The sequence below is a fragment of the Etheostoma spectabile genome, chromosome 18, assembly GCF_008692095.1.
Source record: "Etheostoma spectabile isolate EspeVRDwgs_2016 chromosome 18, UIUC_Espe_1.0, whole genome shotgun sequence".
Lineage (NCBI taxonomy): Eukaryota > Metazoa > Chordata > Actinopteri > Perciformes > Percidae > Etheostoma > Etheostoma spectabile.
In genome coordinates, this window is record NC_045750.1 from 1649675 (window position 1) to 1663059 (window position 13385).

Here is a 13385-nt window from a genome sequence, read left to right on the forward strand (position 1 = left end):
CTTCCCTTTCCCAAGCCACATTAACCAGCTTCGGCTAGGGGATCCCAGGCCAGGTTGGAGGTATAATCCCTCCACCTAGTCCTGGGTCTTCCCCAAGGCCTCCTTCCAGCTGGACGTCCCTCCACCTAGTCCTGGGTCTTCCCCCAGGCCTCCACCTAGTCCTAGGTCTTCTCTGAGGCCTCCTCCCGGCCGGACGTCCCTCCACCTAGTCCTAGGTCTTCTCCGAGGCCTCCTCCCAGCCGGACGTCAATCCACCTAGTCCTGGGTCTTCCCCCAGGCCTCCACCTAGTCCTGGGTCTTCCCCCGGGTCTCCACCTAGTCCTAGGTCTTCTCCGAGGCCTCCTCCCAGCCGGACGTCCCTCCACCTAGTCCTAGGTCTTCTCCGAGGCCTCCTCCCAGCCGGACGTCAATCCACCTAGTCCTGGGTCTTCCCCCAGGCCTCCACCTAGTCCTGGGTCTTCCCCCAGGCCTCCAACTAGTCAAGGGTCTTCCCCCAGGCCTCCACCTAGTCAAGGGTCTTCCCTGAGGCCTCCCCCCAGCTGGACGTGAAGGAGCAGCGGCTCTACTCCGAGCTCCACACTGAGCTTCTCACTCGATCTCTGAGAGAGACCCCCCCCCCCTTTCTCTTTTAATCCAGTGGTGCTATATTAATGCTTAAAAACTAAAATGATTTATGTTCTTTTTTTCTTTTTAACCTGGCAATTAGTTTCCGTTTAGTTTTAGTTTTGCAAATATTACATAAAGTAAAAAAAAAAAAAAAAAAAATCAAATCAAATCTCAATTTCCATTTATAAAAACGATGAATCTATAATCTAAATCTTCTTGTTCCTGTTCCTGTTCCCTGCAGCCTGTTCAGCCCGTCGGGACCGAGTGCAGGGCCGGCGTTCGGCCAGCAGGGGGTCTACAACAACATGAGCATCACCGTCGCCATGGCCGGGGGCTCGGCTGGCGTCGGCTCATTACCTCACATGGGGCAGCCGGTTGGCATGGGCAACAGTAACCTCAGCAACGTCGGCTCGGTGTGCAGCGACCAGCAGGTTGGTGGACTTTTATTGTCTCGATGCGTTGCTGTCTCGTGTCTTCTGTCCGTCCCTCCACCTGCCCTCCCACCTCCAGACGTTGAGGTGCATTCATCTGAAGTTTTATTGGAAATGACATCATCGTGTTGGCGTCTGTTGCTTGTTTAGTAAAGATAATTGTGTGTAATGTGGGGCGAGTTACACAATTTAGATTTAATACAGGATTTTATTTATGTGCGATATGATTAGATATTACCTCACTAAAACCGTTTTTTTTTTTTTTTTGCTGTCTGTACTGTCACTACTTTATGTAATTATGGTTGGTTTTTACCAGATCTGTTTCTTTAAAATTAAAGAAATGGTTGTTACAAGTTTAGTTTTTGAAACCTGCAGATACTAAGTCTCAAATAAAACAAAGGTAACCAATACATCAGCATGGCCTATATTAGTATTAGTATATCTAGTAGGAAAATGCAGTACAGAAATTATAAATAAATATATATATATATATATATAGACTGTCACCGCTTTATGTAATTGTGGCTGATTTTTACCAGATTTTTCTTCAAATTTAAATTTAAAATATTTGTTGTTACAAGTTTAGTTTTTGAAACCAGTCGCAAATAAAACAAAGGTAACCAATACATCAGCATGGCCTATATTCTTGGCATATGACAGATATATTAGTACATCTAGTAGGAAAATGCAGTACAGAAATTATAGAGTTGGAGATATATTTGAGGGGGAAAAAACCACCAGAAATCAGTGACATTTTTCAGCAGTTAAATGTTTCACTCACGACCAAGTTTGAGGTTCCCTTACCAAAAATATTAGTTAATGTGGTTTTATTTAAAATGGAAACAAATATTTGCTGATACACTCATGAACCATTTCTTCTGTAAAGCTGTGCCTGAGTCTCCGCCCCCATTCACTCACATACGGCTCCCAGCAACACGGAGAGACACAATGGCGACGGCGCCGGTCCACACTTCTGAAATTAAGTTGTTGTTTTTTTTAGCATTTTAGCCTTGTTAATCCAGTTCCTACTGTAGCTAACGCTACCTGCTGTGTAACGTGTTCTTACTGTTAACTAGCGTGACATGCAGCGATGTTTCTGTTGCCTCTGACGTCTGTTTTGGAGCATCGGAGAGCAACGCAGACATCCAAAATCCGCGTTGATATTTCATCCGGTAGATAACAACGTACAACTCCAACATAAGAGGAATGTAGCATAATATGGATGTGACAGCAGTTATAAATAGCTATGTGGCAATAAAATTAGTTTTGGTTAAAATCAGCAAATAATCGTGAGAATGAATCGTGATCTCAATATTGATCAAAAATAATCGTGATTATCATTTTTGGCCATAATCGTGCAGCCCTAGAATTAGGTACTGTTGGAGCTAAATCCTGCTCCGGTCTCAGGGTCCAGTTGATTATTAGTCAGAATCTCAGATGTTGATGTGTGAATCCTTTTTATAACGTAGGATATATCCTAGAGGCAGAGCCATCACAGCTCTCCCCTTCCTTTGCCTGGCTCCTCGGCTCTTGCACCCCTGGTCTTATCCACTAATGGGGGGGGGGGGTCTCCAGGTCACAGTGATGTGTTTGTGTGCTTATTCGTTATCTTTTCAGTTGGAATGGGACTGAAAGTTTAGGACCCTCAGTTTAGGACTTGCAGAGCAAAAGATCAGTTGGGCTGTAAAAGAGGGACTGGAACCAGATTCAGGACTCGGACCCTCATCGATTCTGCTTCTGACACATTTAGGAGAATGTACCAGAATATCTCATGTTATAGAACAGAAGTATTGCAAAACAACTTAATGCATGACCAACATGTCTTCCTTTATGTTGAAATAATGGCTTTTGCCTTCAATGCATAATGCCAACATGTAAAAAAAAAAGAAAGCTTAAATGTATAATGCAAATCCCACATAATGTTTAAGTACATATAACATTTTAAATTCCAACAGTACCCAGCCTTAGGTCCATGCAAACGTCCTCTACTGTCGCTTCTGTTTCGGCAGGTGCAGCAGGTGCAGCTGTTCGCGGACGTGCAGTGCACGGTGAACCTGGTTGACGGGGACTCGTACCTGAACCAGGGCTCCATCGGAGCCCCGGCCTCCCATAAGGGCCCCGGAGCGCAGGGCTCTCAGAACAACCAGGCCCAGCAGAAGAGCCTCCTGCAGCAGCTGCTCACCGAGTGACCGCTCTCGCAAACCCCCCCGTTCAGATCTCCTACTCCCTCTACTTCTCACTTCTACGCCTCCTCCTCGGGGGGGCCGGTGCACCGGACCCATTGCTGTCTCTGTCTCACCTTTTGGATGGAAGGATGGATGTTTGGAGGACCACGGAGTTGGCTCAGAGTGGTCCAGCTGTAGGTGGAGCTACGCAGCCTGTCCACTTGTGTCCCCACAGGGATTTTGGGGGGGGGGGGCTGGTTGTTTTTAGACGCCCAGTACTTTTAAGAAAAGACTCAAGTCAGAAGGAGCAGCAGTGTATTTAAACCTGCCTGTCTAATCTGTCTGACAACCTGTCTGTCTGCCTCAGCCTATTAAAGGCAGTGTTGTCTTGCTGCTCATTCCTCGGTGACCTACTTCCTGCTTCCTGACCCAAGAAAAAAAAAAAGAAAAAAAGAACTGCGACATCATTGTAGATTTGCCAAGTTGTCGTCACTGTCAAATCAGGGCCGGCCTCTCTCCGTTTTTGTTTTCATGATGGTTTCTGTCAGGCCGTCGTCGCAGCAGTGCATCTTGGGAGCATGAGTTGCAGCATACAGCTGGGCTCGTCATTTTAAGTGTGGCAGTATCCCACACAGCCGCACCTCTGGCTTTTTATTTTTTGGTTTGTTTTTTTCTCTACCTGTCTCTCAGCGATGTGGGAATGTTAAGATTTCCGACCTCTGTGGCATTGTGGGATAGAAGCTCAGTATCAGCTGGCTCTGTGACTGTCTCTCTCTATCAGCTGCAGTGCCTGGTGGAAGTTGGAGTTTTTCCTCAAGCTCTGCTTCTTCTTCTTCTTCTTCTACTACTACTACTACATATTAATCTATTACGTCTTCGGGTTTTTATTTAGGTTGAATTGTTTTTGTTTGAAATCTTCTGCTCTCACCGCCATCATCATCATCATCATCATCTTCTTCTTCTTCTTCGTGATCATCAGAACAAGCTTTGACAACAGCCAGGATGGATGGATGGATGGATGGATGGATGGATGGATGGATGGGAGACAGACGGGATGCTGCTCAGTTTGGAACTTAAATGTCTTTCTCTCTTCCCCCCCCCCCCCAACCAGGAGGAGGTTTTTATTTGTTTCAAAGTATAAAAAAAGAGACTGTTATGATTATTTAACTGTGTGTCCGTCACATTTTACCCATCACCTCAGCAGCTGTGAATACGGAACCCTGTTGGGTTCTCTCTCTCTCTCTCTCTCTCTCTCTCTCATCTCTCTCTCTCGTAATCTCTCCTCTCCTCTCTCTCTCTCGTGGTGTTATCTCTCAGCCTATCAGTGTTGTTTGCCATTTGCACCATGCGGCGGTTAGTATTGTACAGTACAGAGGGACAAAGACTCGGGGATGAGCACACTCTTCTCTTGTAACTGCTTTCCTTTAACCAAAAAAAAAAAAAGAGGAAGAAGAAGAAAAAAAAAAAGTGTAATTAATTGATTACTCAGAACAGCAAAACTATGTTTTAATGTGACTCGATCCAGGTTGGTTCGGTCCATTTTTAAGAAAATTGTAATAATGTCAGCTCGTGGTTTTTGAGATTATTTTTGGCATCATGATATTGTGACACCCCCACATGTTGCAGTGGAGGAGGAGGTTATTCCATCTTCTGAAATGTGAAAAGAAAATTATCGGAAGCAATTGATCATGAAATATAGCAACGCTCCCTTCGGCATTGCTTCACTTTCTCTTGTGGTAACCAGGGAACTCGCTCTCTTGCTTATATCCTTTTTTTTTTTTTATTCTTGGTATGTACAATACTTTCAAGACAACTTTTCCCGACAGTACATGTGTTTGTACCCATTATGTTAAAAAAAAGAAAGAAGAAGAAGAATACCTCAAACTGTGCTCTTTGCTGGGATGACGTGACCATTGGCGATGGTCCTGAGCTGATATGTGCCCGTTGTCGCAGCACCGGGGTATTTTGGGGTATTGCTCCTATATATTGACATTTTAGTAGATTAGTAGTAGAGGTTCCTAACACAGATGTGATGGATAATTCATTTGAAGCTGGCTGTCATGAAATTGAATCCAAACAAGATAGGTTGAGTCGCAAAAAAAAACGTTATGTTCTCCCGCAAAACGTTTTATCAGTGTTCCTATTGTTATTTTTTTATTATCATTTTTTTTTAGATTCAACCCTCTTATCCCTCCACCTTTCTCCGCTGGCTAAACACACACACACACACACACACACACACACACACACAGTTTTCTGTTGACTACTGTTGCTAAGTCAGCCACTTTCTCTCTCAGTGAAAACAGACCTCTGTTGAATCAGAAAAATAAGATGTGCACACTTTACCTGGAAGTTAGAAAAAAGGAAATATAACCCTGCCGAGACGTTGCCTCTAAATACTCTTTACACAACTAAATGAATGTAAAGATACATTTATGAAATTGGGCGGAAGACGTATCTGACCCGCTATACCCAGAGTGTGGGACGTTATGAGAACTGAAGTCCCACGCGTGCTGGATTCGTCTCTTCAGCCCTTTTGTAAACAGGAATAGTTTCATTCACGAAGGTCTTCTTCTGTCAAATCTGCCCGGTCGCTACTCCAGCACAATGTCAGACGTTCCCTGATTGGACTTACTCTTGTTCTTGGTTCATTGTTTCTCTTTCTTTCTTTCTTTTTTTTTTTAAATCTTGCTCGTGTCAAGGAAACTTCACTTGGAGACAGTGCTGGAATCTGTGGACAGGTGATTTTGGGGCGTTATTAAGGAACCTATGCAACTTCTAGGTAAGACCCGCCCTTCAGTTGCATTCACACGCTACTATTGGCCGGGGGCGTCCATGCTCACGTGAGGTAACAGACTGGTCGGCTGTACTAACATTGACTACTCGAGGTCAAGGCCTGATCCCAACCAATCGGGCTGTTTTGTATGACGGGTCTTGCCTAGAAGTTGAGATCCATAAGAACGCAGGGTTTTTTTTGGGGGGGGGGGGTGCACACAGCGCAGACCTCACATCCAGATATTAGGACCATTCATCACCCCTTCTGTACATGCAACTACTTAACTCATCGTTAACTCGCGTTAGGTCAACAACGTTACAGTCGGATGCTACTTCAGTGGAATAGGGCTTTCCTGTGTACTGTGTTTTTTTTGATTTTACAGAGATACTTTACTGTATGCAACCAATATTGAATATTGTATGCAAGGTCAACATTCCACCCACCAACTCCGCCGATGTTGTCGATGTGAGAACCACTTTGTGCTCAGCTGAGAGGTGTGTGTATTTGGACACGTTCATGTGCAGATCCACGCACTGTTTATCCAAACAGAGGCCCAGGAGCCGTCGCCATCTTTAATCCGTATCTAAATGCAGGAACCTCTGCCCTCTGGACTGATTTACAGAGACTTCTGAGATGTGTTTTTATTTTCTATTTTTCTATTTTTCTGTGTGTATATTTATTAGAAACCATCAGTAGAAAATCTTTTTATTACCTCATTGTTTTATCAGATAGTGCTCCCATCTGATGATCTTTCCATTTGACCATGATTTCACACTGTGAGCAGCCCGTTTGATCAGAAAATCAAGTACATATTTTTCGGTTTTGCCTGCTTAACGTGTAACCTTCTGGAAATGTTACGTCATTTTGATTCAACAGTACTGGCTACCGAGCACTTAAGTTAACAAGAAACAAATCTAGACAATATGTATTCTTAAAGGTTTGGTGCTTCAGCCAACAATTCATATCGGTTAATCTGTTGTTTATTTTTATTTTTTTGATTAATTGATTTAATTGTTCAATCTGCAAAATACTGGAAAACTTGTTAAAAGAAAAGTCCACTGTTTCCCAGAGCCCAAAATATATATATAAAATGGAGAAAAGCATTAAATCCTCAGAGTAGAGAAGCTGGAATCAGTGAATGTTTGGCCTTTTTTTTTTTTGCTTTTAAAAAAAATTCTTTCAACTTTTACTTAAATTTAATATCAAAATGTAAAAAAAAAATCCTGATTTCCTGCTTTTTCCTGAGATAACATCAGCTGATCATTTTTGTGCTGCTCTTTTGTTTGACCTCCACCTCGACCAGCGGGTCCATGAACGCGTCTCAGATTCAAACCGCCGCTCTACCTCCACACGGAGACTTTTCCATTTCCACACTTGGCAGAAAAGTTTCTAAAAGTGAACCCTCCTCCAGCCCAGATTGTCAGTTTTTAGACACGGTTTCCATTTCCCTTTTGGTCTCTGAAGACGTTGCACTTGTATCTCCTTTTCAGGATTAGGAGGTAAGGAACGGTAGAGAGCTGGCACAGAGCCACCCATTCATTTAAAGGGGTTAAAACAGAAATCTGTAGAGACTGGGAGGCTGTTTGATCGCCTGCACTTAGATTCTTGTCCATATTTCTTTTGCACTTACGGGGCAGCGCTGTTCATAAAGAAAGAGAAAGTCCGTGAACGAGGAAGCTCGGACATCTGCAGTTTCCCAAGCAACCAACACCTCATCCATGTTGCCTTCTTATGTTTTAGAGAAAATGTCCAGGTCATGTTACTCACAGTGTGAATTCACCAGTCAGACACTCCTGCGCCACTGTTTGATCCACGTTAAACACTCAGAAGGGACCGAAGCTGCACAAAGTGGAAGAATGTATTATTATTATTATTATTTTTTGGGAAGGATTCTGGCAGTCTTGGCCTCCTTTTGTTCATCTGCTCGGATGATGTCACACATACAGTATTGAGACCCCTCCCCTTTTCTCCTTTTTATCACTTGTCTGCATGGAGTCGGAAACGGTTTCCTCTACAACTCTGTTAACTGCAGAAACAGCAACTGTCAGCTCATCAAAAGATGCCAAATACAACCAATGTAATGTTTTTTTTTTTTTTTTTTTGATGATGAACCAGCCATTCAGTGGAAAGCGACAGTCCCTCCTTCCTCACTACAATTAACAGGTACAAGGTTCTTTTATAACGTTGGTTTCAAGATGTTAACATAATGTATATAACAGAGAAATGTGAATATGTATTTGTTCAGAATCAACAAAAAAAGTAGTGCTCCGAGTTTGTGGTTAAAAAGCAAAACGAGAAAAAAAAAAACTCCTCGCCTCTGTCACGTTTTGATTTTATGTTTTGATTTTCTACTTTTTTATTTTTCTGACGATGTATGTATGAATGTATATATGACTATCAGCGCGTATGTATGTGTGCAAGTGATTAATACTGTATATCTGGTGTTCTCTAAGATGGAAAAGTGGAAGATGTCCTGGTTTGATTCTTTTCTTCTTTCTACTCTTTAGACCCTGCACAGTACCTGTGGGTGTTTCAGATAACTATGCCAGAGAATGGTAGAGCGACTGCTGAATGTGATTTTACTGAGAGAGAGAAGCAGTGTAGACTGGCTTTTTGTACGGGTTAATTTAAAAAAAAAAAAAAAAAAAAAAAAAAAGGCCATATTATTTAATTTTCTCTGTTGTCAAAAGTTTAAGCAGATGTGGGAGAGTGGAGCCTTGGTTTGTTGGAGAAGCATTACCTGGTCGCTGTGTGTAAATGAGTGGGCTGTTTTCTTATTTCTCTTCTAACTGTCTGACTGATGTAGCCTTTTTTTGTTGTTGTTGCTATTTGTCAATAGTAAATGACCAAAGCTTCAAGATGTTTGATGGATATCATATGCAAAAAAACCTCATCATCACTGGACTAGATCCAATGTAGCGGCCCCTTTTTTATTCATTTTGGTTTCTCACACGGCGACTTTCTGCTGCGGTTTTAATTTGCCTGCTCGTCTTTTCCTTCGCTCGTCCACAATCTGTCCTCTAAAGTGGACCCGGGTCCCTTTAAGAGACGTCTCAACTTTGCCAATGAGGTCCTTTTTGTGCCTGAAGTGCTATCACTCGTTTACAGGAAGAAAAGAAAACATTGCAACCGATAGCTATGCACCTTACTGACACAAGCATTTCCTAACCCTGACTTGGGGATGTAGAATCAACACTGGAGCAACTCTAAATCATCCACTTCATAGACAAGGAATTCATAGTTACTTCACACAAACAATTAAAAAAATCAGGTAGTCTAGTGATTTAGTTGATATCTAACGACCTCTCTCAGCTTTTAATCGCATTCTTGGATAAAGAAAGAAGGTTTTGTTTTCCCATTAACTGAATACTTTATACCAAACTTAAGGTGCCTCGTGTATATACTTTCTGCGGTGAAGATTGCTCCTTTGCTGTTTAACAATAATAACCTTGTTAACCAGGTTTTTTTTTTTAAAAACCTTTTTTTCAACTTTATAAAAAAAAAAAAATGATTACTGTATTTTAAATGACTTTTTTACACACGTAGATTAATCAAATTATTCCAGGAATTTGCAAATACAATCTAATTTTGCACTTTATATCAGATTTACTTGGGAGTGAAAAGGCCATCAGAAACTGTCTCAATCAGACCAGTATTTGGAGATCCAGTATCAGGAGTCCCTGAATGTACCAAGATCATTAATGAGTAGCTCAGGTTCTTTATGAAGAGCTTGACTGTAGTGGGTACCCATAATCCAGACCACGACTACAACTTGTACCCACTTGACCTTCTTTGTAATGTCTTTCTGTCTCTTCTGTCTCCCACCAACTGATCCTCAGAATAATACTATGCCAATCTTCTCAGGTTCCTCTCCCCCCCCCCCCCGTGCCCTCCCGTCCCCCCCGTTGTCCCCCCGTCCCCCCCCCCCGCGCGTGTCACCGACGCTTGGCAACTGTTAAAACCCTCCAGCTTGAACTCTCAAACATTCCTGCTCACAACCCGGTTTCAGCAGCAGCCCTCGACCCTCCGCTCTGTAGCTGCGGCCGCTCGCCGTTCCCTCTGCCGCAGCTTTGAACGTGGTGTTTTTCCTTAAACCAAGTCGCTCGCTCGCTTTTTGTTGGTTAAAGTGTGGCTGTGTGAGACTTAACCTCTGCTATCGAGCAACAACTGTGCACTGACATACATGACAGCACACCAACCGTGGTGCTTGTCTTCTCTGTTGCTCGTCTTGTCCCACTCCGTGCTGCCTGATGTGGAAGATGTTGTGGTGTGCTGATGAGTCCAGAATCAGGCCAATGCATGGTGCAGATCTGGCAATTATTGGTGCAGGATTGGGCTAATATCTGGAGCAAGATTGGGCTAATATCTGATGTGAAATCTTGACCATATCTGGTGCAGGATTGGGCCAATATCTGTTGCAGGATTTGGCCAATATTTGGTGCAGGATTGGGCCAATATTGGTGCAGGATTGGGCCAATATTTGGTGCAGGATTGGGCCAATATTTGGTGCAGGATTGGGCCAATATTGGTGCAGGATTGGGCCAATATTGGTGCAGGATTGGGCCATATTTGGTGCAGGATTGGGCCAATATTTGGTGCAGGATTGTGCTTATATTGGTGCAGGATTGGGCCAATATCTGGTATGTAATTTGGCTGATGTAGGTAATCATGTTTGGTGTCATGGAACTTCATAGCAAAAATAAAATGGCACATAAATTAAATTCCATAAATGAAAGGAGGATTCAGTTTGATGAGCTTTTGTCTTTTTTTCTGAAGCTAGTCAAAAAGATGAAGCATTCTCGCTTGTCATTGGTCCAAACTGGTCTTTGTGCTTCGCTAAGACTCTCCATAGTCCTTCATCTCCCACTCATTCCTGATGCAGGTGTTGAAAACGAACGTCTCCTCTGTGCTGTGTGCTCAGTGCTGTTGTGTTGGGTCTGAGGGGGACGTGGTGCAGGCTCGTTATTAACTCACCACTCTGGGTTTTCTGGGGGCGGTAATGCTTTCTCTTGAGAATTTGAGAAAAAAATGACCAAGGTTCCACTTTCTCCCTTGTACAAATTAATATAAATAAATATATATATATATATATATATATAAATAGATATTATACATTTTACTCATTTTTGTCCAGTTTTGTATATTACACTCATGTAAAGTTTGTTTTTAAAAGAGGCATCGGAGCAGCTATTAAAAGAAAAAGGCCCTCATTTATCGACCTAGCGTAGAAACCAGCGCAGAAATCCTCTTAGACCGGCTTCACGTGGGACTCATGAACCGTCCGTATGACCAATCAGAGTGCAGGACTGGTCGGACACTGATAAATGCAGCGTCTGGAAACATCTCAATTTAAACATCACGCCCCCGATATACTCTCGGTATTTGAGGCCTCGTCCCCACTATTTCCGACATGGCCAGACGTAATCCGGATAAGAAGCGATTGAGATTGAAACCCTGACGTCTCAGGTTCATTTGCACCTGCGTAGCTCACTATTTGGCAGCCTGAACACTGGTACTAGGCTGTAGAGAGTATGCAGAATGGAAAGAGATCAACAGTGTTGCTGTAGTAAATCAGACTCCAGCTGAAGTTTATTTAACTTGGCGTATGTTTGCCATACTCCTAATAGTAACATACAGGCTTATGTTGCAGTCTCTTAAGCCTACAGGTGCACCTGTATATAAATAAACACAGTAGCAGAGTTTCTGCAGTGGCTTTAATTTACAGACCAGGCAACCAGCTCTCCTGGCAGCAGAGGGGCTGGAGAAACCAGCCGAAACATGGCGGTCAATGGCAGAAAGAAATGGTTCACCTGTGGCCATTGACGACACTTTAAAAGACAGGAAAACCTGAAGAATAAATGAATGTGCATCGTCAAGTTCCCTGTATTGAATATCATTGCCAAACATGACACTATACCCTTTGAAAGCAAGGAGCAATATCCTGTCTCCTAGATAGCAAGGCCTCCAGATAATTCAACAATCGTGACCCCCCCACTCCTATCTCGCCCCATGTACATCAATCTGATAGAGTTGCGCCCCTCGTGTGTGGGGCTAATGTTGCCCACCACCCCACGGCCGCTTTGTGCTGCACGTTGCCTAGTGTCTTCATAGGCTTCATTTTTCTCTCAAGACTGATCGGCCCTTGTTGATAAAAGTCGCTGTATGCTGATGACAGTCTCCCATCTTCCCTGTAGCGCTGCACACACGACGTACACAAGACACCCGAAGAACCCCTGCTACGTGAAGAGTTAGGACACACAGTGAGATACATTTCCTCAATAGCTCCAATCGAAAAAGTTCAGTCGTGGACTAAATGAGAGCATGTGAACGTCCCGCCCGTCTCGCGAATGTTTAGGGTCGTACAGCCGTTTCTAAATGAGGGCCTGATGGTGTACAATTGTAATATGGGAGAATTTTATGCATGTTTATATTTCTCTTTTTCTCTCTCTCGCTTGTTTTATTACCCCCCCCCCCACCTATCCCCACTGTTCACCGGTGCTGCAACGTGAATATAAAAGAAATTAACCTTTCTTTGAATGTTGTACGAACAATCAGTCTCAGCCAGGGTTCCGGTCCCCGTGGGGGGGGGGTGGTGGGTGGGTGTGGGCGGGGGGGCGAGAGGGGGGAAGAGGTAGACTCTAAGAGCGTCGCTGTAGGCTGGCATAGGAAAAACAAAAAAATACTTTTGTTTGACAATTTACAAAAAAACTCTTTATTTGTATCTACTGGAAGTCTAAATTTGGAGGTTTACTCATTCATATGTTGGTGGCTGCTCAAGTTTCCACACACACACACACACACACACACACACACTCAAAACACAAACCTCGTGCATTTGATCCTTCTGCTTTTTTTTTTTTTTTCTTCTCCAAGGTGAGGATGCCAACCTTGACGAAATGATGCTTTGACTAACAAATCTATAACATCTATGAATGTGGGAATGCAACACATTGCAATAAAGCACCATTTGAAATGCAGTATGTCGTCCCTGTATGTTCTTTAACCTGAAAATACAAAATATAAATAAAAACGTTTTGTTTCGACGTCATCAAGTTTGCTGATAACGGTGTTGTTTATTTTGGACTTCAGCCATTTAAAGTTGAACTATTGTGATTTTTTTGTATTTCCCGTCTTATCTAAAATGTCATAATCTGGGATGTTTTATGTTAATCTTCAAATAATAAGGTAAACTTATTTCAGAAAAATCTCTGAGCTAAGTTGGTCTTCTCTGATTGGTTGTCTGCTCCGGGCAGGCAGGCAGGACTGGGGGGGGGGGGGGGGGGGGGTGGTAACCCTCCTGGTGTCCTTCGGTCAAATTTGACCCCATCAAAAAGTTTTCTGCCTCACAAATGTGGGTTTCTTCAATAAATTTTTTCCAAAACAGTACATGGATGGTTCCAACAAAAA

At 43.1% G+C, this 13385-nt stretch overlaps 1 protein-coding gene across 3 annotated transcripts in view; it reads left to right on the forward strand.

Annotated features, from left to right (window-relative positions):
* ncoa1 (nuclear receptor coactivator 1) overlaps positions 1-9245 on the forward strand; it is a 65584-nt gene extending 56339 nt beyond the window's left edge. For all 3 annotated transcript variants that reach the window (XM_032543037.1, XM_032543035.1, XM_032543036.1), the window contains 2 exons: positions 848-1037; positions 3047-9245. In XM_032543037.1, the coding sequence (XP_032398928.1) occupies positions 848-1037; positions 3047-3226 (370 nt within the window). In that variant the 3' untranslated portion in view covers positions 3227-9245. The remainder of the gene's footprint in view (positions 1-847; positions 1038-3046) is intronic.
* Positions 9246-13385: the final 4140 nt, after the last annotated feature.